General features: G+C 41.5%; 1 protein-coding gene across 1 annotated transcript; it reads left to right on the top strand.

The window, feature by feature from the left end:
• The first annotated feature begins 851 nt into the window (after window positions 1-851).
• Window positions 852-24,349, top strand: LOC109622353 (probable E3 ubiquitin-protein ligase IRF2BPL). Its single transcript, XM_062843434.1, has 4 exons — window positions 852-993; window positions 18,533-18,745; window positions 19,028-19,530; window positions 22,659-24,349. The coding sequence occupies exons 1-4, from the start codon at window positions 903-905 to the stop codon at window positions 22,797-22,799; spliced, it is 948 nt and encodes a 315-aa protein (XP_062699418.1). The 5' UTR covers window positions 852-902; the 3' UTR covers window positions 22,800-24,349.
• Window positions 24,350-24,616: the final 267 nt, after the last annotated feature.

Raw genomic sequence — 24,616 nt, 5'->3', positions numbered from 1 at the left:
TTCTCTGCATCTTGAGCTGTCATAGTTTTTGTTGAAAAAAAGAACAACAACAATCATCATAACCTCTTTTCGAGTACGGACAATTTTTCAATTAGGTTTTAAAACAGTTTTATTGCTACTCTTAATACGGTTTGCAAAACCTTTCCGAGAGTGGCCCACTTGAGGTTATCAAGAGGTTTTGATGTATAAATAAATTTTATCGCAAGTTTTATGATATTGGTCATAAAGATCTTTTAAAATGTTACTTAGGATTTGATCCTTGACAAAATCCAAATACTGTTATAATATCTGCCCAACGTTTTGGACACACTTAGAATTTTAATTAGTTTTAATTTTCTATTTCCCATTCTTGAGTGTCTATCCGTTATCATCTATCAATAAAAGGCTTTCATTTCAATACCAGTCGTTTTGGTCCAGTCCTCTCGTTTCATAAGCTATTCGTAATCCAAAAGCATACAGCTTATGATTATGGTCAGCGCATGGAAATGAAGGGACAAGTTAAAACGTACTGTTGAGACGTAGTTATACTTGTATCCACATAAAAATCAAGACTCTCGTCCTGAGAAAATTTGCATTATTCCAGTACCTAAAAAGACTTTCCCCGGTGTAGCAAACTGAAATTCAACCATTGTTCTTCCTCACAGTTTTCTCTTTAATATTTGGAGTAAACGACTTGGAAGAACCGAGATCGGACAACAGCTACTGCATACTGCCCACCGCAGCTTGAAACTGTTATTATTGAAAGTTTGAATCCGGTACATTGTAGATTCGTTCGGTTCTTGTTGCTTCTTCCCACTATTGATTTATTTTTTTGTTTATTTTTTATTCTTCGTATAATTTTCTTTTTTTTATGATTATTCTCAATTCAATGAACAAAAACATGACGTCCGATCTCGGTTCTGATGCAAATTTACATTATTCTTATTCTTCCAGACCAAAAACAACAAAACATGGGGATTTACGTGAACGCCCCTGTTGTCCAACGTTACAAATGTAAGTTAAATCCATCATTTCTATCTCTCTGCTCTATGTACATACAATATTCCAAACCCCCTCTTTAAATGTTTATGTTAACATTCCGCTTATCGGAATTCAAACAGCCAAATGTAAACAACTAACCCACATTAGATAATCGAAAGTTTATTCACTTTCGTTGCGGTTTCCGCCGGAGCTGCAGCAACACGAACACGGTCAGCGCAGACACACTCCTGACTCGCCGCAATCAATCCAATCCTTCGCTTCTCGTCTATATTTCCCGAATTCATCCGATTGCGTAATGTGCAATCTTGAACTTCAATCGTGAGTGTCGAGTGCCGAGCCGTACCGTCATAATAACGGTAACCGGAGAATAGCGCAGCCAGCAGCAGCAGCAGCCGTAGTCTGTACATGACCGTGTATTTATGTATCAACTATTGTAACAATAAATGGCACAGCAAAGCGCAGCGACTGACTGACTGACTGACTGACGTAGTAGCTGCTCTGCTAATGCAGCAGCAGATGAAAATACGGTGCATGATTCGAAGCGGATGTTTTTGAACCGCGTGACTGTGTACGCCCACAACCCCGCCGCGACTCCGCCGGACCCCGGCCGCGGGTTGCCAGTCGATCCGGACAGGGTTTCAAAAGCGCGCAAACTGAATGATGATGATTGCAGACGACCGGAACCCGCGATGTGGAAGCGGCGTACAAGCGTGATGGAATTCATAAACAATCATAGCAATATGCCGCCGCTGCACGGTGGAATAGTTGCTGGACAGTTTTTATCTCCAACACCTCAAATATCCTACAAGGAATCTGCGATGTATCTTTAAAAAGTTCGCTGAAAGTCTCAGAAGCAATCTCACTGTGTAGTGCTTCTGTGGTTTCGTGTGAAACCTCAGAAGGTTTCTACCAATATCATTAATTGCAACCAGTTGACGAACAATGTTATTGATAATTTACCTATGATGTTTTCAAAAGAATCTTCTTCAGATCTAAAGAATTGCCCAGGTAACTTAAATTTACCATGTGCCAAAAAACTTGTCAGTGATGGGTTAAAGTTTTCAAAATGAATGCTCCAAAGAGCTTGCATGAAATTAACCATAGATCTATCCAGATAGTCTTAGAAACACATCTACCAAAAATTACACTGCAAATACTCAGGGTCTCAGGAGGGGTCAACGCAGGACTCAAAGTTTTCGTTTGGAGTTCGCCAAGAATTTGACGTTAGCTCTACTATGAATCTACTCAGGATCTCATTCAGCGTTTCGAAGGATCATGTCCGTTAATCTGTCCGTAAAAATATCTCAAGCCAAACAACTTTGGTGAACGAACAAACGTTTCACGGTAGTAAGCTCCGACTAGTATCGAAAATAAAGTAAAACAGTATCATAATCCTAAGAAACTTAAGGATAATTGAACCTGATTTGGATTTGGGTAGTAACTATTATGTGATCAAGTTCCTTATCAGATTCGATTGCTTTTAAGATGTATGTTTTACGGTGATATCCTATCTGAAGATTGACCCACTGTGCTTGCACTTGGTCGTTGTCGTCGTCGGAGTCGGAGAACCAAACGCCGGGCAGAGGTTTGCTGTAGTTGGAGCAGCTGGGTGCACCATTTGCCCCTTTCCACCGTATTACGTTTGGCCTGAATAGACGTTGTCGGTCGTCAGCGTCATTGTCTTTGGTCTCCGTCTCGGAACGTGCTTGCATGACTTACCTACCTACTGTGAGTCATTCAAGCTTTTGCAGTTAGATATTATAGAGGAGAAATGACACGTGCTTTTTTGTTTTGTATTTCACTGCATGACTTTGTGAGGAAGGCTCATTATTACTGGCAACGGCACGTAATGTTTTGTTATTTTTTTCTTCTGTTCCATTTCAATTAGCCTTTTGCGCGAAAGTTGGTGTGAACATTCCACGTAACGGTTTGTACTTCATGGGGAGGATAGGGCAGGGGTTCTTAACTATCTTAACATTACACATTTGGAAGAGTAAGATTAACCCGTGTAAGCCTGTTTTAGCGCAAACGGTTTTTAGTTCACTATTCAGCGATTATTCAACGGGTTTGATTTTCTTACGGTATGCTCGCACACATTACTAGTTTGCAAAAGTGGACTGAGAACTTCGGAATGTGACCGGAGTTATTCCGTTGGGTCACTGAGTCAGATTCTTATGAATAGTACTGTTCTGTCCTTTCGAATCTCTATTTCCTTTTAAACTTGTACCGTTTTGGAAGTACCGGATGTTGTCACCGGACATAATCTTCGGAAGAATCTGCTACATATCGTATTGGGGTTGAAACCCGTAATCCTTTTTAGAGCCTAGTTTCAAAAGTTATGAATAAATTTTTGTGGACATTTTTTTTATTATTTTTTTTTTCTACTGTTTTTGGGAATTTTTGTGTGTTCTACAAAGTTGTTTAAAATACTTTTTTTAGCTTTTTTATCTTCTTGGTATAACACTCCTGCTGGAAAAGAACCTACTTGAAGAAACTCAAAGGGATTTCATGGAGAAATCTTTGGAGAAATGTTTTGAGAAGGAGCGGACCTGGTATGTATGGTTAGTACACTTGAGTATCACGCCGAGGACCTGGAATCGAATCCCCGACAGACTCGCAAAATGTGAGTTCTTCCTTCGGAAGGGAAGTAACACGTGGGTCCCGAAACGAACCAGCCTAAGGCTAAAAATCTCGTTAATACAGCTAGAAAAAAAAATGTTTTGAGAAATAACAGGAGGCCTTTCTGGAATACATACAGGTCGGACTCGATTCCGGGGTCGGGTTCTGAAACTTCGCAAGTATATATCTCGGTAACGGAATGTTGTATGAAGCTGAAATTTTGTAATGATAACTTGGATTAGTAATCAGTGAAAATTTCAACTTTATACATCTTTTCGTTTGCCAGATATATGTATGGGAAGCCTCAGAACCTGACTCCGGATAATCGAGTCCGACCTGTATTTCTTGGCGGTATCCTAGGATTACTCCAAGAATTGTTTCTAGGATACATGAAGTAATTACAGCTGCTGAGATTTCTCCATAAATTCCTGATGTGGATCTTGAGAGATTGCTTCAAAGTTTCTTGCTTCTCCAGGATGTCTCCACTAAAGGCAGGGATTCATTCCAAAAAAAAAAATCTTGCGATACCTTCAGTGATGTTTTCAAGCGTATCTCTAGGAATTCCTTCAGAAATTACTGCTGGGAGTCAGCATGGGATATATCGAAATATTCTTCCAAACATTCCGCATGGGATTCTCCCGGTAATGCATCCTAATTCTCTCCGAAATTCTTACTGTGGTCCCTGTGAAATTGTACTAGGAATTTCTCCTGGAATGCTTGCTGAGATTCTTCCAGAAAGTCTTCTTGTGCCTCTTACAGGGATTTCCTCATGGATTCCTCCTAGAATTCTCCATTCTCTTAACATTCCTCCACAAAATTCTCTCTCCAAGAGTTTCTCCAGGAATGTCTATCGGAATACCTCCAAAGGACGCATGCCTGTTCGGATTTTTTCATATACTCCTGCTGTCAGTGTTTCAGGGATTTTTTCCAAGCTGTCCTCTAGGAGATACTCTTGGAATTCATCCCGAGACTTTTCCAATAACTCCTCCAAAAATTCCTCAAGGGATTCCTTCAGAATTTCAAGGAACTCTTCCAGTTCTTCAGGAATTTCTATTAGGATTTCTAAAGGGGTTTTTATTAGATTCTCCAAGAAATACCTGCTGTGGGGAATTTTCCAGAAATTCGTCTAGATATAGGGGAGACTGAGGAGACTTGATCCCTGGGGAGACTTGTTCCCCCCATATTTGCTCGGAATCAAAAACATTTTTCTTCTAGCGTAATTTTTCCAAAACTACTCCTGGACAAACGACTATGTCTTGTCTCTAAGTGATTTCGATTGTACATTTCATTATTTTTTAACGACTGATGGTTTGTTTTCAGTCCTTTAGAAATTTTTTAGGCGATTTCGAAAAATCTCAATAACTTTGTGAAAATTGAACCAAATCATGTCAAAATTTCACAGTACATAGTTCGAATAAAATACTTTCAAACTTATTTATCCAAATAAGGCTGTTGTTTACACATTTTAATTAATTTAGCTTAGTATACACAACAGTGACATGGGGAGACTTGATCCCTCGAGGATTACACACACATTATACATGTGAAAAATAAAACTCTATTCGGAAGCCTCTATTTACTTGGAATTCTAGTCTATTCAACGATAAAATGTGTCAGATAATTATAACTTTAGTACAAACCAAGAAAAGGGGGATCAAGTCTCACCAATTTGAAAAAAACAGCATATCCTTAAAAATTTAAGGAAATCTTACAATTTCAAACACTCCATATTAATCGAAAATACAAGAAAACTCAAAAGGAAAATGAATAGGAAGACTCTGGGATTATTTTCCCTTTAAATAAACCATGTGCCCAAAGGGGGATCAAGTGTCACCCATTTTTGAAAAATGCATCATAAGACATGCCTTCATAAAAACACAGTTTTGAAAACTTTAACAATAATATAAAGGCCTTCTGTTATGTATTAACTTGCAATAGATGTTTTCCTGCCATTTTGTACGGAAATCGGATCTAGTTTTGTGTTTTTCTTAAAGTTTCGGGTAAATTAAGAAAAAGGGATCAAGTCTCCCCAGTCTATTTTTAAAGGATTCTGTCAAGATTTTCTGGGAATTTTTCTAGGAATTTCTCTGGGAGATTCTTACAAATATTTCTACAGAAAGTTCCGTTGGAATTCTTTTACTAAGTTTTGTTGGTGTTCTCATTCTCGGAGAAATGAAACTCTCACATCGGCATGGCATAGTCAAAAACTGTAAGGATAAAAGAGAAACTGCTCGATTGGAACTTCAAAGTTGAAATGGAACAATATTGGACCATTCAGAAACAGTGAAATACCTAAGCGTATTACTTGACAGCAAACTCAAGGGAAATAATTATTTGGAGCATGCAATTATAAAAGCAATTAATGCTCTATGGCTAAATAAAAGATCTTCTGGTAGGCAATGGGGACTAAAGCCAAAACTAATTCGATTAATAGATTTATTTGGCAATTGTTATACCCAGGATTACCTGAATACGCTTCATTGGTATGGTGGCCTAAAACTAAGGAAAAATATGCACAAAAGAAGCTAGAAAAGCTTCAGAGATTAGCAAATTTTCAATTAGAGGAAGGTGGTGTAATATGCACTCCCTAAGCAATCGTGGCCCAATAACTAAGAAGATTTCATGATTCCATCTAACTATTTACGGCAGCAAATTGAAGGTGTAGGAGGCGGATGGTAGTTAATAGGTTGATTCCATATAATCCAAAAGTGGAAAATCATCGTTTTCCACACTTTTCATTCGAATATTCTTGTTATTATTGGGCTTGTGCGGCTCAATTTTACGTCTAGTTTGCTTGCATCAGACGGAACTTCATTTATATGATGAAATAGCGTGAGGGCGTTTTGGCCCGGGGATGCGTATTACCCCAAGTTACCCTACTGGTGCAATGAAGGGTACGCCGTCGAAAGCACTGGATGCTGTGCTTTACTTGTTTCCATTACATCAATTTGTGTAATCGCGTGTAGTTCATCTCAGCATTCCAAGAACTTTTTATGTTAATTCCATGATTTTGAATAATGAAGATGGGATGGCGAAAAAATACAACTTTCAACGTGCATATCAAGTAATTAATATTAAACGTGAACTATGGGGATCGGGTGGTCCGAATCTTCGTCCCGGATCTATGTCAATTGATGACGACCGCTCCCAATAATGGTACGTTATCCAGACAAAAAGTTTAAACGAAAATAAGAAATATGTAAAATAGATCAAAGCAATGCAATGGTCGCAGTGACGATAATACCCAGCAGAGAAGAAAGGATCATTCGCTTATAAATAGCAAGCTTGTCCCTCAGAGACAAAGTCGACATACGGTAGATCATTATCCATTGAGTAGATTTTGTAAGATGTTGTATTTGGTGAGCGTTTTGTCGACCTGCTTCCTAAAGTGGACTGTTCAGAGTCAAGGCGGAACAAGTCTGGGGGTTTGGGAATAAAATCAGAGGATGATCTGAGTCTTCGCAGCGTAAAACAGATCTTCCAGCTCATCGGATAGTCTAACAGGTCTTTCAGGCTTCGTTGGAGACGAAATGTTAGCGCTATGATGAACCTACTGCTATTACCACTGAGGTTTCATCAGCTAACATCATCGATAGGAAGCCGCCTTCCGGAAGTGGAAGGATGTCTGTGGTGAGCACTGCCTTGTGGAGCACCTGCGGGAATCTGCAGGAAAAGCAGAGTTTGTTCCATTGATTGAATCACTGAATGTCCCGACGGCCGATAGTGGTTGCAAGATAGGTGGGAAGGTTGTATTGGCGGAGTTTATAGACCAGGCCATCACGAGAGACATTGTCAAATGCTTTTTCGACATCGAGCAACGTCGTGGCAGAGGATTTGGAGAGGAGCTTGCTCCGCCTGATGATATTGTTTACTCGGAACAGTTGATACCCGGTGGATCGACGGTGTCGAAAACCAAACTGTTCCTCGAATTAAATGTTGTTTTGTTCGGTTGAGGCAGCAACCGACGGTAGATCGATTTTTCAAAGAGTTTTGGCAACGCTGAGAGAAGACTGAAGGGTCTGTAGCTGTTACGTGACGAAGGATCCGAAGGGCGATGATTTTAGCTAACTTTCAGTCGGAGGCACTGATTCAAAATCAGTGGGAGATGAATGCAGAACTGGAGACTCAAATGTTTGCGGTCTAAGTTAAAGTTGTTATCGAAAACTGGGGCCTTCATGTTCTTAGATGTTTTGACTTTGACATAGGCCGACAGTTCATCAGCTGTAATCTCAAACTCTCCCGAAAAATCGTTGGATCGATGTAGGCTGCAGCATGCATTCGGACCTCAATCATTTTACGCGATTTACATAACTCTTCAATGCAGGCCGACCAGAGCGTTGATACTGACCACGAGTGGTGTTACGCAAGTCTTTGATTAGTCTATCTATGGTAACAGCAGTGAATCAAAATTCAACCATTGCGCAACAATAATGACAATGTCGCAACCTGTATTTGTTGCGACAAAACAACCCATGCGACATAAGTTTGTCCCAACTTGAAAATAATGGGATTAACATCGTACACCACGAGTTTAGAGATTTTTAAGCCTTGCATTGCGATTTTCAAACGGTAACTTCGAGTCGGTAAACACTGCAACTCTGGTGAAGCTCTATCATCAAACAGTTTCGACTTTGGGTTAGTAATAATTGATTATTCACGAGTTGAAAAGTACGCAACAAATTCAGCTTCCGTTTTGTCTGCAACAAAAAATTTCGAGATCATGTCATTATCTGTTACCAGTAGGGATTAAGACTAATCGTCGCACCTTCTTTGTTGCTTGTTTTGTGCCTCTTTTGTCTGACAATTCTCTTCACTGGGTAACAGTATTGGTAACCTGACGGGTTTTGGGGACGTGGTGCTCCCGAGCCGTTTTGGCGTGTCACCGGCTGGGTGATGCTGGCCGCGATGGTGATAATCGCTCGCATGAGCTCCGGATCGGCTTAGCCAGGTGAGAGCATTCGGGCTGAGGACGTTGAAGTGGCCTTCCTCTAGAATGCAACCGATGATACCAGCCCAGAGTGAGCTCGGTGATGTCCTTAGGTCTGTTGAGGATGATATTTTCACTGGCCGAGATTTGCCACAGCTATTAAGGACTGTTCATTAAAGAAAGTGGACACCTGTTTTTCTATAGAAAATGTGTATTTTCGAACAAATCCATAAGTTTATTTTTTATTAGTGACAATCAACATACATGTGGCCAAATTCACGTGAGTTTGAACATTTACTTCGCTTTTCGGAAGAACACTCGGACTTTCCTCTTGATACCTCTCATTAGATTTTGCACAACTTTCTCCGTAGCTTTTCGGTGTGCCGCAGGCCAAATTTTTTTGAATCAATCAACAGAGCTTGCTTCTCTTTCATCTTTCTTAAGATGCCGCTTAATTATTGTCCAGTATCTTTTCACAGGACGCTGTTCAGAGAAGTTTTGTGGATTTTGCCATTTTTCGACAAAATCGACTTTTTCCGTCTTGAGCATCTCTAGTGTAGAAGAAGCGTAATAAGCGGATGCCAGATCCGCCCAAAACAAAAGAGGATCCGTATGTTTTCGGTAGATAAGTAGAAGTCGATTTTTGATGCATTCCTTTCTGTTATTTCCACCGTTGATTGTTCTCGTTGTGAAATACGAAGAACTCTTCAAGTCACATGAACAATTGGCTTGCCACACTAAAAACTTTTTCCCAAATTTTTCAGTTCTGATGTACCCTACATTATTCGACACATCTGTCCCCTGCTTAGCGTTAAAAAATTGCGGTCCCGGAAGTGTATTAGTAAGCAAATTCTCGAAACGACAACTTTTTGGAACACCATTTGTGCAGAATTAATCTGCTAGTCGCAAAGCTAATACGACCTATCGCTCGAAATTTCTTACTTTTTCCGTTTTCTTTGAATGTGTTGCCGAAGTGAACAATGTTTTTACACACTGAGCAAAAATTCAAAATTTTTTGTTTAGTTTTAACTCTAAACTATTGGTAAACAGATGTCCACTGTCTTTAATGAACAGTCCTTAGGAGGCGGAGGATGATTTATTTCTAGGGATTCTCCAGAAAGTCCTCCGGAGTTTTTATTTAGAGATCCCATTAGGAATTGCTCTGGGAATTCTTCCTGAAATTCCTCTTAGCATTCCTGCGGGAAATTCTGTCAAGGTTGTCCCAGGAATTTATTCCTAGATTGTTCCAGGAGTAAATAATAAATATCTGCTTGACACTAAAGAAAATTCGATCAAGTCAAACCAGATTAGTTTGTTTTTGGTCAAAAATTTGACCCTGTGTACTAGCCCCTTGAAAGTATCATTAAAAGCTCGTCAAATATGTTAAAAATAGGAATTATGTTTGGAAGGGACGAATAATAAATGGGTAAGAAGTTGTAAAAACAGTTTGGAGGGAGGGTTCTGAAATAGCCGTTTATATTGTTACTTGATTTGTGTATCATGCATTACCCTATTTATGGTATACATTTCCCAAATGAAGAAGAACGTGTCTCAAGAGCCGACCTACTAATACCTGATGCAGTGAATCAAAATTCAACCATTGCGCAACAATAATGACAATGTCGCAACCTGTATTTGTTGCGACAAAACAACCCATGCGACATAAGTTTGTCCCAACTTGAAAATAATGGGATTAACATCGTACACCACGAGTTTAGAGATTTTTAAGCCTTGCATTGCGATTTTCAAACGGTAACTTCGAGTCGGTAAACACTGCAACTCTGGTGAAGCTCTATCATCAAACAGTTTCGACTTTGGGTTAGTAATAATTGATTATTCACGAGTTGAAAAGTACGCAACAAATTCAGCTTCCGTTTTGTCTGCAACAAAAAATTTCGAGATCATGTCATTATCTGTTACCAGTAGGGATTAAGACTAATCGTCGCACCTTCTTTGTTGCTTGTTTTGTGCCTCTTTTGTCTGACAATTCTCTTCACTGACCTGATGCCTTACCATATAATAGGAAATTCCTGAGAGAATATCCAATGAAAAATGAAATTCTTGAAACGGGTGTTGGTAGTTTTACGTGAAATTGCAGCAAGTTTCAACAAATAAGTTTCTGCAGTAATTCTTAGATGTATTTAAGATACAATCCTTGGAAAACTTCTGGGTTGAATCTCTGAAAAATACTGCCAATTACCGAACGGATCTTTGATAGCATTTCTCAACTGCTGAAATACAGAAGCAGTTCCTATGACCTATAGTGATCTTGTGAAAGGCTTCTGGCGATGGAATTTAATAGAATCCCTCTTGACTGGACTGCAGTAATTCTTGGAAGATTGTGTGGCCACAAGAAGAAATTCTTATTGAAACTTATTAAACTATCAAGCGAAAAGTGTAGTAGAACTTCAAAACGCGTGTCCGATGCGGTGCGCAAGATTATTTCAAACAAATTTAGAGTCATTCGCAATTCTTGAGTTGGTAACCACTTCGTCTAATGCTCACGTCACACCTATTTATCCAAATTCCTTATTTACACCACCATTGTACAACATTTTATTCACCATCTACCGTATTTTTTTGAGTGGCTTCCGTGACGAACTTGTTTTTTTTTCCTTTATAGTGTCTCGCGATTGTTGTCACGTTTTTAGCGGCACCGATACAGCGAAGGTCCGCTCGCGCATTGTCCGTAATGTATACGACTATTTTTAGACCACACGTTCATTTTTCTACGGCTTTCGTCTATTACGTTCACCCTTCGTTTCTCGCATTTTTGACCAACCACTTCTCTTCTGCACGCGGTCCGCGCGCATTTATCTGTCTTCCCCATTTTTGGATTGTTATGGTTAATTCAGCGTAGAGTAGAGGAACCCCTCCTACCCTGCGCACCAACCACGTGTGTCCGTCCCTTCAATCGCTGCGTACAAATTCGGTCAAAAAATTACGCCATTTGGTCATTTCCTCTTTGAACGTGCCATTATTGCGCTGCGATAGCTATTTCCATATGGCTTCCTGGGCCGGCCACTCGCGCCAAGCTTACTCAGCAGTCAGCAGCAGCCCGTCAACCGACACCTCCGTGTGTCGTTGCCGTCGATTCGGTTGCTGGCCCCTCGTCCGTCATCATTGGGTCGATGTTTCATTACACGCGATTCTTCAATATTGAAATGGAAAATGAATAATACCAAACAGCTTTATAGTGTATACCTACCGGGTGACTGGTCTATACGATTCTATGGGCAGGTTGACGAACGAAAACCCTCATTCGTGTTCGTCTGCACTTTGATGATGAATGTATAAAATTGTGGTCGTTGTGGAAGTTGAGGGTATAAAGCACTACAGCGACCGACACGACACGTTTTGACTCGGTTGAGCAATTGGATGAATTACGTCAGTAGCAGTATGAGCACAGCATACAACTCTCCCGACGTTGTTGATCAGTCAGTCACTGAGGCAGCGTGTCACCGCCGGGCGCATGATTTCTATCTTTCATTCGGAATATCACGGCCATAGGAAATGTGTACAATTGTCGTACAACAACAGGCATAAGTAAAAAGGAGATAAGAGGGGGAGCACTCGGAGCGCTCTGCTGTCGTATTTTGTGTCACGAAATGGGAAACCATGTCAAGTTGAAAATGTCACTCAAGTTCGCAGACGAATGACGTCAGTAGTTGTTGGAAAATAAATGGCACGCTCTGACGGCTGAGATTAAACAAAGGAATTTTCTGTGATGTTTCCTATTTATGCGAAATGTTAGACAGCGCGTAATCTTGAAGAGCAACGTTAAAACGAAAAATAAAGTCAGTACTTTCAGTAATTTCCCGCCGAATTGAAGCTTCGTTGAAAATCGATTAGATTTTCGCGCCTATTTTCTATAACACAAGGTTTGTCTTTTAAATTTTAGATTCAATCCGGAGCAATGATTTCAGTCCTGAACCCAACTGGTGGTACGCTTCTTCGATCTACGCTGCCATCTTCCGAAATACCCGTTCCACAGCTCCTCGACGAAGGACCTTTTCACTGCGGCGTCTTCTAGTCGTTCCTTCTGTCGATGGATCCTAGCAATACGCAGCCGGATCTTGCCGATTAGGATATATATGTATGTATCTGGTCAGAAGCCATGTTGGAGTTACGTTTGTTCCGCATATCAAGAAGGCTCCGTCTCTATTTGCAACTTATACAGAAATGGTGGATAACTTTGCAAGCAGCTCTATGTTCTTCTGTTCTTTTTTCTGAGACCATGGCATCTCCCCATTTTGAGCACAAGTCCGAGTTGTTGGAACCCACCTTCGCGTTGAAGTCACCCATGAAGATCTCGATGTCACCTTTTGAGATCTTATCCACGACAGCATTCAGTTAGATGTAAAGTTCTCTATGTCTTGCATTTCGGCGGCATTGGTTGACGCGTAACATTGGATCATGGTGAGGTTTCGAGCCCGTGTTCTGAATCTGGTCACAATTTATTATCCTCTCAATAATAGACTCCCACTTCATGAGCGCAGCGGGTGCTGAGCAACTCCGCGGTGATGTGGAGCGTGCCAATATAAGTTCGGTCAACGTTCGCTTAGTTCTAGGATTGCACGTTTCATACGGCATGCCTCGTTGATTAAGTAGTTGTGCCAGTTTACCCTGCTGGGGGTCATTCGATTGTGCAAACGGTATCGTGCTTTGTCTCCCGGTCGTTCACCGTTGCGTCGTCCGTCTGCTCCTCTTCGGTGCAATCGAAATGTGCGAGATAATTAATACCGCACAGTTTCGTTTCCCTCCGGGTAGCCCTCGACCGTCATGGGCGGAGATAGCGATTTTCATAAAATCGTTGAATGCGGACTTATTACTGATTGAATCAGTTTATAAAACAGCCAAGGACCGATCGCTGTTTATAAAGTTCGCATCTATGGAAGCGATGAAGGAATGCTTGAACACTAACTCGGCCCCAAGGAAGTTCGCATATACTCACGGTTTGACGGTGGAAGTGCGTATGTGTATCGCTGGAAGCAATATAAAGTACGTACGAATTTTCGACTTACCTCCGGAGCTGAGCGATGACTGTTTGTCGTCGGAACTCGGGAAGTACGGAAAAATTGAACAAATAGTCCACGAAAAATTCCCCCCGGACTCTGGACTTGGACATATTTTCAATGGCGTGCGTGGCGTGTACATTGATGTGGAGAGCGATATACCACCAGCGATAGATGTCGGAAACTGGAAAGGGCGAGTATTTTACGACGGACTAAAGGATGTCTGCTTTCTGTGTCGAGCGGTAGGTCACCGCAAAGATTCCTGCCCTCAACGCAAGCAGCCGGGGAAACAACAGCAGAAGGGCCAGGAACCTCGTTCGTATGCTGCTGTTGTTTCAGAGGAAGGTGCGATTTCATCGAATCGTAAATCATCGGAGGTTGAAATAATCGAAGTGCTGGAAGACACGGACCAGCCGTTCGAAGAGGTAGTTGAGGAAGAATCTGTCGTTTGTGAATCTGGAGCTGGTTCTGAAGACGAATGGCGTCCGATGACCCAGATGGAAAAACTTGAAGAAGTGGCAAAAGCGATAAAAGGAGTGATGGGGAACCCGACAGCCGATCAACGCAGGGCGCAATTTGCAGCATCCGGTTCCAGCTCAAGTTCCGGCCCTCGCGTGAAGAAGAAATGTGCGCGCAGAGCTCTTTATTGATTTTTTAATTGATTTTAGAATAAGAAATTAATTTAAAAGAATATCGGCTCCGTAAAGTTTTTTGTTAAACATATGAGCCTTAAATAAATGATTTGGAAAAAAAAAAAAAAAAATACCCTGCTGGGCTAGAGTTAGTACATTCCAAGTTTCAATTCTTGACTGTTGTTTCACACTAAAAGTCGTTGGGGGTCAATCAGTTCGTATATATTTTTTCACTTTCGGTTTAGGTTCGGGTATCGGGAACGGTAGGTTTTTGGCCTAACACCCCCTATCCATCATTGTAGAGCTGCCACCTTAGGTATAGCTTCCGGGATGCCAGAACAAGCGCTGTTTGAGCCACACCTTCTTGGTGAACAGGCCCCTCAATCTAGCTGAAGTCAAATGCACAACAATGCCTAGACACCACTGTCAACTCTTAGCTGACGGTCTTTGTCATCGACTGGCCCGTGGAAGCATGAGGTAGCAACTTGTGAAGAACGGATCTTTGTTGGATGCTCCTTACAGATTGTCGAAACACCATTTTACAGCCCAACTTATCTAAAATTGACGTTTGCGAATTAATAAAGCATTTCAACCTTTATGCATATGTATTTTGAATTCAAGTGCTAGACAATTATGTATTTAAATCGAGTGAAAACTCATAATCGTTTCACGGTTGTATGCTGTAGATAGTATAATTGAACATTTTAAAAGGCACAAGCATCACACCAATTTTCATTTGAATGACGCAAAAATCAATGCTGGCTTCAGTCACGTGGCCAAATCCAATCTATAACAGATGGTCTGCCCTCCAATGATAGTTATCACGTGCAAACAAGTCTGCAAACATATAAAGCAAATTGAGCTTACATCGCTCGTTGGTTTCGGATGCACATCACCTACAAATGACGCAATACCGAGATATACCCCCTACCCGATCAGAAAGGCATAACAAAATTATAACCGATTGAGTTATTTATTTCAAAGATTTTTCATAACAGAATGAGTTATAAAAATCGCCGGTTAGGTGTTAAAATAACAAAAATTATAACTGAAATTGCTCTAGCCATAACATAATTATAACAGGTGTTGATACAATTTTAACAAATTTATAACAAAGTGAGATATAAAAAATATTGGACTGATCAATAAATTATAACACATTTTGTTATAAATTAGATATAAATATATTGGGTGAAAATTAAGTTGCGTAAAATTTAACTCATTTTTTGGGTAATTTTTATTAAGAGTGTTATTTATTTTAAGCGCAAAGTTTTTTGTATAAAAAAACTTGCCCCACGTAGTATATAAAAAACCCACACCCAGACGGGAATCGAACCAAGAACGCCAACCTTCACCTGCAATCCGGCGCCTTTATCAATGAGGCCATTGCAGCACTTGAAGTGAAGGGCGCTATATGATCAAGTGGTTCTTCGTTTTGGCGGCTGGTCTATAAATAGACTTATTTGTCCAACGTACAGGGGAGAGAAAATATGACGTCACATAAAAGTGTTCTTGATACATTTTATCGCAATTACGTCATCTTAGGATATAATAACAAAAGTGGATATAATTTAGTTATAATTGTAACTCAAGAATTTGCTCTGCATTTTGGCATGCTTTACCTCATGATTCAGACCAGAAATAAATGTCGTATCTTCATCAAAGTTGTAGAGATAGTTAATGGCTCTTAAACAGTGGAAAGAGTGGCATACAATTTCACCTTCTCTTGGTGCTTGCGAGCAAATAAATTAGAACATTTTGACATATGTTATTAAATAATTATCTAATGTTCCTCACCATCAAGGAACTTCTTGCCTATGGCAAAGTTATGCAGTAGTCTGGTGGTTAGAAATTTCACTGCTTTGTGGCGTTAGTGTGCATTTCTGTGAGATTGTCAGATTTAGATGGCTTGTGAATTAAAAAATAAAGTATTTAATGCACAATTTTAACATTACATGGTACAAGAATTGACATACTGAAGCAATTCTGTGGCGTTTGCTTTGCCTCGTGACCTCATATAATGTTTTCATTTTCAACAAAAAAGAGTTTAAACAAGAAATTTTTCCACTAGTTGAAAACACCTGTTCAGCATTTGCTCAAGATGCATGACGATGTCCATATCGGTAAAAAAGAAATAACCTTCTGCTATTGGTTGGTTTTCCAAAAGCTTTTAATAGAGTTTCTTATTTTGAACTACTGCACAGGTTATCACATCTATTTGATTTCAGTTGAGATTCTGTTTTATTGAGTAAATCCTATTTGAATAACCGCTTTCAAATTGTGGAAGTTAAAGGAAATCATTGAAGCCTGATTGGTACTCTATCGGGAGAGCTACAAGGAACGGTTTCAGGACCATTGATGTTAGCCTTATTTATCAACAGCCTTCTTTCATCTTTGAAAGTATGTAATACCCACACCACATGTTTGCAGATCATAGGAAGCTGTATTTCTACTGAATTAATATGGACGTTGCATGGCAATGAAACGTGTCTCAACTAGAAATAAATTTCAAAGCTCCACAAATAATTTGTAATCAATCAATTCTTCAAAAACTAAGGTGATTTTCATTTGCAGACGACTAATTGATCCAGTTGTATCATGTTAATTCAATAACAATAATAAAACTTCTAATTTCAGAATAAAAACTTTCATAGAGTACAGTGAATATATTTTCATAGCAAAGACTTTTGTTTTGATCGAAAAAACTGCTTTCAAATATTTGATGATGACGATGATTTCAATCACGATTTTTTTTTGTTTTTACTAATGTGTATTTTAACACTAAGCTAATTCTACACTTTAATGACGAATTGTTCAACGTTAACCAGCTGCAGTTTATCGCGGAAACATTGCGCCCGTTCGATTTGTACAAGGCGGCTGATTATACGTGACAGCTCCCACCCGGCGGCTGCAAAAACAGTTTTAGACAAGGTGCACACCGTGTACAAACCATAGGTGCGCGGTCTAGCGCGATCTAATACTGCGCGTTTCGAACGCAGCTGGCTGAGAATCCAAGATTAACGCGGCAATATCTACCTGGGCTTTCTTAAAGGTTTAGATCATGATTCAAACATGTCAAAAATACTACATTAGTTTATTTAAGGTTTGAATTTCAATTTGTGTTAGTGAATTTGAACCTAGATAATCAAGAAATCGATTTTGAACTTCCAATAAGGGATAATCCTCAATCTACAAGTATGTCAATAAATAAATTTAATGAGTAACCTGAATTTTCTTAAAGGTCTGGATCATGATTCAATCTTGTCAAAAATTCTGTATTTTACAAGCACAGTAGCACCACACAGCGGCGTAACTGCGTACCAAACACCACTTGTAAAATGTTCATTTGATATAAACTGCATATTCAAAATTATAACTGAGTTTGTTATAATGTTCATATAAAGATGATCAAAATGAATTTATTTGTATTATAACTGACTTTGTTATAGTTCTGATATAATTAAATCTGGGTTTCAAATCCTTTTTGTCAAATATATCTAAATATTACAAACGTTGATATATCTATCAACCGCTGATATAAATTTGTTACATTTTTGTTATGCCTTTCTGATCGGGTAGGCAGGACCGATTCGCCAAACGTAGGTACACATATGGTTATCGCGAAACAAAACAAACTCAAAAAGCAACTCGGCGGTCGGTGGCCACGTTCCGGCGCATGATCTTGCCACGCTGTTATTTTTTCGCTTGCTTCAGCTGTTCACACTCTGCGCTATTGACCGAATGGCGGTTTTGAAGGATGAATACTCTTCTCTGCGCTCGCGCTGATAACCGCTACCTACCTCGATAATGGCATTCATTGTATGGTGGCGGGTGCTGCATGTGGAACGTTCCGGCTATTATCAACACTATACAGCCAAAGGAATGCTTCGGGCTTATCTCGACCCACGACGAATACATTCGACGAAGCCCGGCTCGGCCTGCAGCGAGGAAAGCTGGCTCCTACTATCAGTCGGAGTGTAGTAGTCATGAACTGTTTTTCTAGCATGCAGTTCGCTTATCAGTTATCAGCGTGGCAAAGGTGTAGGCATGTTGGCTGATAACGGCGAGCTCCTCCGTGACAAATAGTTTGATTGTATGAGAGACTGATGCCAGAAAGTCTATGTTAGGAAACATATTTTCCCGTACCTAAACAATTCTCCGTACACAGAGTTCCGTACTGTTGACGGTTTAACGACTCTGTTTTCGTTATATAATCGCACTGTTTGTAAATAGAGCGAGATTAAACTTTCGATTAAAGCACATTTTTGTACAACCGCTTAACCCGTCGTTGACTCGGCCTAAGCACAAACGACACATTTGTATCATCTTTCTTTCTCTGTCGTCGTATCTAATTACAGTGTACCCGACCGTGATACCGATTCCGCCAGTTTCGATGGGTGATTCTACACCACCGACCCCATCGGTGGCCCCACTTCAGAGCCCTATGGCTAATCTAATGTCGATCACCGAGACCCTACCGCCTGGTAGCCCACGCAACGGCCCCAGCCCTCCGGGACCACCACCACCACGAACGGCTTCCCGAGGCTCTCAGCATTCGCCAAACAGTTCCGGTAGGTGGTTTTCTCCCTGGAAAATAGTCCATCACCAATCATCCCATCATCGTTGTAGCAACATTCAGATATCATTAGTGTACAACGAAGATTGTCGTTAACTACTTGTGACGTCCTTCAACCGTTTACAGCTATCACGCATCAAAACAAACACCTACTTTTTGCTGCATGATTTCTCGTATAATGCATGATTTCTGTTTCTCATTCTGTTGCTTAAACGTTGCTTCTTCAAGCCATCGCAAATGTTCAACCCGCAACTCATATTCTCCCATTCCGTTACAGGTTCGTCCAGTGGTCGACGGTCGTCCGGTTCGCGGCACGTGTCCAGCACAACCGTCACATCCACCGAAGCCCAACAGTCTAACTCGGGCGGAGCTACCACTCCGAACGGAAGCGGTCCCAACGGAAATGCCGGAACCCCACCTGTAACGCTAGGTCCCCTCGGAGCGCCTTCCATCGCGCAAGGTCAGCCACAACAGCAACAGCCACAGCCCGGTTCGCAACCGCCACCAGATGGCGTTGCCGGACCAGCCGGAGCGCCCGGTCCCGGTGGACCTGGTGGCCCCGTTGGACCAGGACCAGCCGGACCCGGAGCGCCGCCAGGAATCAACGGACCTACGCCGAATAGCGCGCCCGGTGGACCTGCCCCTGCTCCCGCACCGAATCCCACGCTCAAGTGTACCCTCTGCCAGGAACGGTTGGAAGACACCCACTTCGTGCAGTGTCCCTCGGTCGGGCACCACAAGTTCTGCTTCCCCTGTAGCCGCGAGAGCATCAAGCGACAGGTAGGATTTAAAATTATTGTCATACATACGACCTTACTTACCTTACCGGTCAGACTAAGGCCTGAGCGTCCTCTGCTGCACGTTGGAGTCGTCTCCATTCTACTCGGTCCATGGCTGCGTGTCTCCAGTTCCGCACTTTACAAAGGGTCCGCTAATCGTCCTCCACTTGATCGACCCATCTAGCTCCCTGCGCTCCAAGTCTTCTTGTACCGGTCGGATGACTCTCGAGAACCCTTTTAGTCGGGTTGCTATCCGACATCCTGATGACGTCACCCGCCCTCTTGATTTTCGAGGTTTGAACGATGGTTAGTTCTCTCTCAGCAGCTGATGCAGCTCGTGGTTCATTCGCCTTCTCAGAGTCCCTTCTTCCATCTGCACTCCGCCGTAGATGGTACCTAACATCTTTCGTTCGAAAACTCCAAGGGCGCGTTGATCCTCTGCACGTAGAGTTCATATTTCGTGCCTATAGAGAACTACCGGTCTGAACTGCGTTTTGTATATAGTTCACTTCGTGTAACGGCGAAGCTTGTTCAATCGTAGAGTTCAGTGGAGTCCGAAGTAAACTCGATTTCCTGCCACATTGCGATTCTGATTTTTTCTGCGGGTGTCGTTGTCGGTGGTGCTGACCAGTGAGCCTAAGTACACGAATTACTCTACCGCCTCTATTTCATCACCGTCGATAGAAATTCGGGGTGGCGGGCGCGGTAATTGTTCTTCTAGAACCCTTTGCCATCATGTACTTTGTTTTCGACACACTAATGAATAATTCGATTCGCCTGGCTTCATTCTTTAGTCGGACATACGTTTCCGCCATCGTCTCAAATTATACAATATCATCAGCGAAACCAAGCAGCTGAACGGACTTCGTAAAAATCGTTCCACTCGTGTTTATCTTGTTTATCTCCGCTCACTTTATTACAACCTCTAAAGCAATCTTAAACAGCAAGCACGAAAGACCATCACCTTGGCGTTACCCTCTGCGAAATTCGAAGGGACTCGAGAGTGTGCCTGATACACGAACTACGCACATCACTCGATCAATCGTCGCCTTGATCAATCTATTAGTTTATCCGGGAATCCGTCTTCGTGCACAACCTGCCATAGCTGGTCTCGATCGATTTTATCATACGCCGATTTAAAATCGATGAACAAGTGATGTGTGGGCACGTTGTATTCACGGCATTTCTGCAACATCTGGTGGATGGCGAACATCTGGTCCGTTGTAGCACGTTCACCTATGAATCCAGTCTGGTACTGCCTCATGAACTCTCTTGCAATCGGTGATAGACGACGGCATAAGATTTGGGAGATCATCTTGTAGGCAGCGCTCAGTAGTGTGATCACGCGATAGTTCTCGCAATCCATCTTGTCGTCCTTGTTTTGTAGATGGGACACACGATACCTACCATCCATTCCTCCGGTAATACTTTCTCCTCCCAAATCTTGGTAATGACCCAGTGGTATATGTTGTCGCGTCGTTGATAGTAAATATTAAACGATCACCTGACGTGGGTGGTCGATTGTTTGCATTCCGCGTGATGCGAACAATAGCACTTTGTTGCTTCATTTGTAGTAAATATTGAGCAACCACCTGACGAGGGTGGTTGGTTGTTTGCTTTCCGCGTGAAGCGAACAACATCACTGCAGTCTGCACGGCATACTGCAACTTCAAAAGGTCATATTACTTATCAAAGTGAATCCTGACCCAACGATACCTGCCCTTCTAACAATCACTCCTTCCTGCAGCCTTTGGTGGAGACGTGCGGTAAACGCCAACTTTCACATAACAAAGGTTGCTATTAACTCTTCCAACCTGACTGCAAGGACGTGGCCGGCGCCGTTATTGTACTGTTAAAAAGAGCCTCTGAAGCGTGCACAGTGAGAATGTTGACCACTCCCAGTCAATTATTCAGTTGATTCATTGTGCATTGTGCATTCTTTGCGTTGATCTGCTGCCACCCGATCACTATAAACCCTGTTCCCAGTTCGTTGGTGGTGCCACAGCTTCGGTAGAAGGTAGCCAAGCCACGCGATGCCCGCTTTTCTACACTTTCTGTCCAGTCCAACAAAGTTCCTGCAACGCCACGATATCGAAGCTGCGGGGATGTAAACCGTCGTAGATTATCCTGTCACATCCTGTGAAACCAAGGGACTTGCAATTCCATGTTCCAAGTTTCCAATCATAGGCCTTTTTTTGTCGAGTGGTCTTTGCCGATTGTATCGAGTCGTATTTTCTCCTATGTTATTCGCAATGGGGATTTTTACGGGTGGCTTATTGGGCCTATGCCAACACTCCTGTCTCGCCGGAGGGCCATCGTGCCAGTTCTTTTTAACGTTCCAACCAACATTGGGACGACCACGCTGATGGGGCTACCACCTTGGATCTAGCTGGGCGTGATGCAACATTTCTTACTCAGCCACTGGATACCAGAACAGACCTCCTCCTTGGTGAACAGACGCTCGGATCGTACCTCCTCTATCTAGCTGAAGTCAGAAGGACGACAGTGTCCAGGCTGCGCTACCAGCTAAGGACAAAACTCTTAGCTGGCGGTTTTTATCATCTCTTGACCCGTGGAAGCATGAAGTAAAAACTTGTGAGGACCTGGAGCTATGTTGGACGCTCTACTTATCGACTCATCGTTTTGCAACCCAAAAAAAACCTGGACTGATCAGGAGTTGAAACTGGCATGGTCATGCTGAATACTCACGCCTACACAGCTGTTGATATAGAGGTCCTTAACATGGGGATCAGATGTTGTTGTGAGCCGCTCCTCCTGAAGAACAGACGCTCAGGTTCGCGGAAGCAAACCCCCCTTTCATGTCAGCCTACGACCAAAGTTCCCACCGGGGTTGATTACCCGATTTTCCCTAAGGTTGCTCGCAGCCCGGACGGTACCTCGCGGAGGTAGTGATGGGAGTTGCTGGGCAGAGGCTAAAGGGTCTCAATAGGATCCGAATTACGCTAAATACCCAGCCTTTACCGTGCCAAAGTTTCTCATAAAGAAGCCTTTTTTTACCTTTATCTACTGCCCTAATTATTTATAAAAAATCCATACAGCTGAATATGTTCTACCAAAAGGGTTACTACTAAGTACTAACATTCCCCATCTCTCTCCTCCTTTTTGCAGGGCTCTGGCGCCGAGGTGTACTGCCCGAGTGGCGAGAAGTGCCCGCTGGCCAACTCGACGATACCGTGGGCCTTCATGCAGGGCGAAATTGCCACCATCCTGGGCGAAGAGCTGAAGGTGAAAAAGGAACGCGAAACGTAGAGCCATCAGGTGCATCGGCACGATGTTGGAAATTCTACCGTTGCTACTAGCGGTGGCGAGTCGGTGACGTCCTCCTACCGTTATTTGTACTATAATAATAATAGCAGCATCAGCAGCAGCAGCAGCAGTACTAACAACAACAACAACAATAGTATCGACCTCTATCAACAGGGTGCGACTACTGGTGCTCCGCCCCAGCAGCATGTGTACTATCGTCAGCAGTTGCAACAACCGTCTGACCAGTTGGTAGTGGCCGCATCCAGTTATTCCGCTGCTCATCATCAGCCTTCAGCACAATCCATTGTTTGGGAGTTTGGCAATGCCGGGACTCATCGTGAATTTGAGTGAGGATGGAATTTTAGTGCCCCTGTCGTTTGTGGGGGCAGCAGCGGAGAACGGCTGAGCTTTCGCAACGAAAGCTTGGCCAGTTCTCAACATTACTGTTTTTTTTTAATAGGAATAGGGAGAGAATCTCTTCAGGATTTTGGTACGAAACTCTTAGTGATTCTTGTACGACGAAGAATTACGACAAGTTTTGTATGGATACCGCTTTTTGGGATACAAGTAAACAAAAATACAATTGTTGTACATAATCAAAATAGAATAAGCTGAAACAATAGAAACACAATAGTTTGGAGAGAAAATTGTGAGAAGAATTTTCTTTTTTGGTAATATCTCGTTAAAATTCCATCTCACGTATGGAGCGGGATTGAAAATCACGCAAACTACCTTATTCATTTGTATGTTTCTTTGTTTCTTAAGAAATGTTGCATCGATGGTAATGCGATAAGGATAACTAGTATCATAACCGAGAAAGTGAACGTGGAATAAGAATTCTTAGTGAGAATCAATTACAGCTAGCAGTGAACGTTGAGAGCGCGAAACAATGTGAATAATCGATTTAAGAGAGAATACGCAAACAAATATACACACATGCACTTACGTTAGGGACAAGCAGAAAATGGGGAGTAAATCCTTTACAATTGATATGTTTGTTTTACGGAAAGATTTTTTAATTAGTTAAGAATTCTATATTTTAACGTGCCCGTGGGGACACGCGAGAATAATAACCACAAACAAATCCTTACACAATAGCCAGAAAATAAACCGTTGCTAACGTATATATTAACGTATAGAAGCCAGTTTATAAGGTGAATTTCGCGTAGTTATAGTTCAACATGAGAAAACATCTTTTTTTTTTTTTGTATAAAGAAACTTTGAAACGCAAGAAGTGAAGCAAATCAAATAACTCTATTTTAAGAGTTGACTTATTTAATTTTTTTAATGCTATTATCATTATTCTTACTTTAAAAACAAAACACAACCATATATTTATGATTATTGGTATAGTTTTCTTCCTTTTTTAAACGAACTACCTGTACATAGCCGAGAGGATCTAGTGTGTAGCGCGAAAGCGAAGAGCGAAAATGTGGAACATTATTTGTTTTTTAATTTAACAATTTTAAATGGATGAAAAGAAATGTGAAGAAAACATGTTAAAGCGAAGAGAAATGTTCGTAAATACAGATGAAAACTATTGGTCTTACAAAGGTTTTGTGTTTTTTTATTGTTTCCTATTTCGTTGTGCCTTTTTTTACTCATTCTTATGCCTTGTGTTTGTCATGGGTTGTGTGTATTTCACTTACAGCAATGCTGGTCAGTTCCGAAACTATTTGGTTCGTTTGTATTCGTTATCTTTTTGTCTTTTATGACTGATCGTCAATGTCCCAAAAAACTTCATCAAACTGACTTTGATTCCCACATGTTGTTGATGTTATCGTTTACGTTGATTTCCCTTATTTGCTCAGTAAGCTTCT

The sequence above is a fragment of the Aedes albopictus genome, unplaced genomic scaffold (assembly GCF_035046485.1).
Source record: "Aedes albopictus strain Foshan unplaced genomic scaffold, AalbF5 HiC_scaffold_208, whole genome shotgun sequence".
Classification (NCBI taxonomy): domain Eukaryota; kingdom Metazoa; phylum Arthropoda; class Insecta; order Diptera; family Culicidae; genus Aedes; species Aedes albopictus.
This window is presented reverse-complemented; position numbering and strand designations above follow the sequence as displayed.

Coding starts and splice junctions, on each gene's coding strand:
- LOC109622353 (XM_062843434.1), top strand. CDS start 903: ATGCAAATTTACATTATTCTTATTCTTCCAGACCAAAAACAACAAAAC. Junction 18,746..19,027: donor GCATTCGCCAAACAGTTCCG/GTAGGTGGTTTT, acceptor ATTCCGTTACAG/GTTCGTCCAGTGGTCGACGG. Junction 19,531..22,658: donor GCGAGAGCATCAAGCGACAG/GTAGGATTTAAA, acceptor TCCTTTTTGCAG/GGCTCTGGCGCCGAGGTGTA.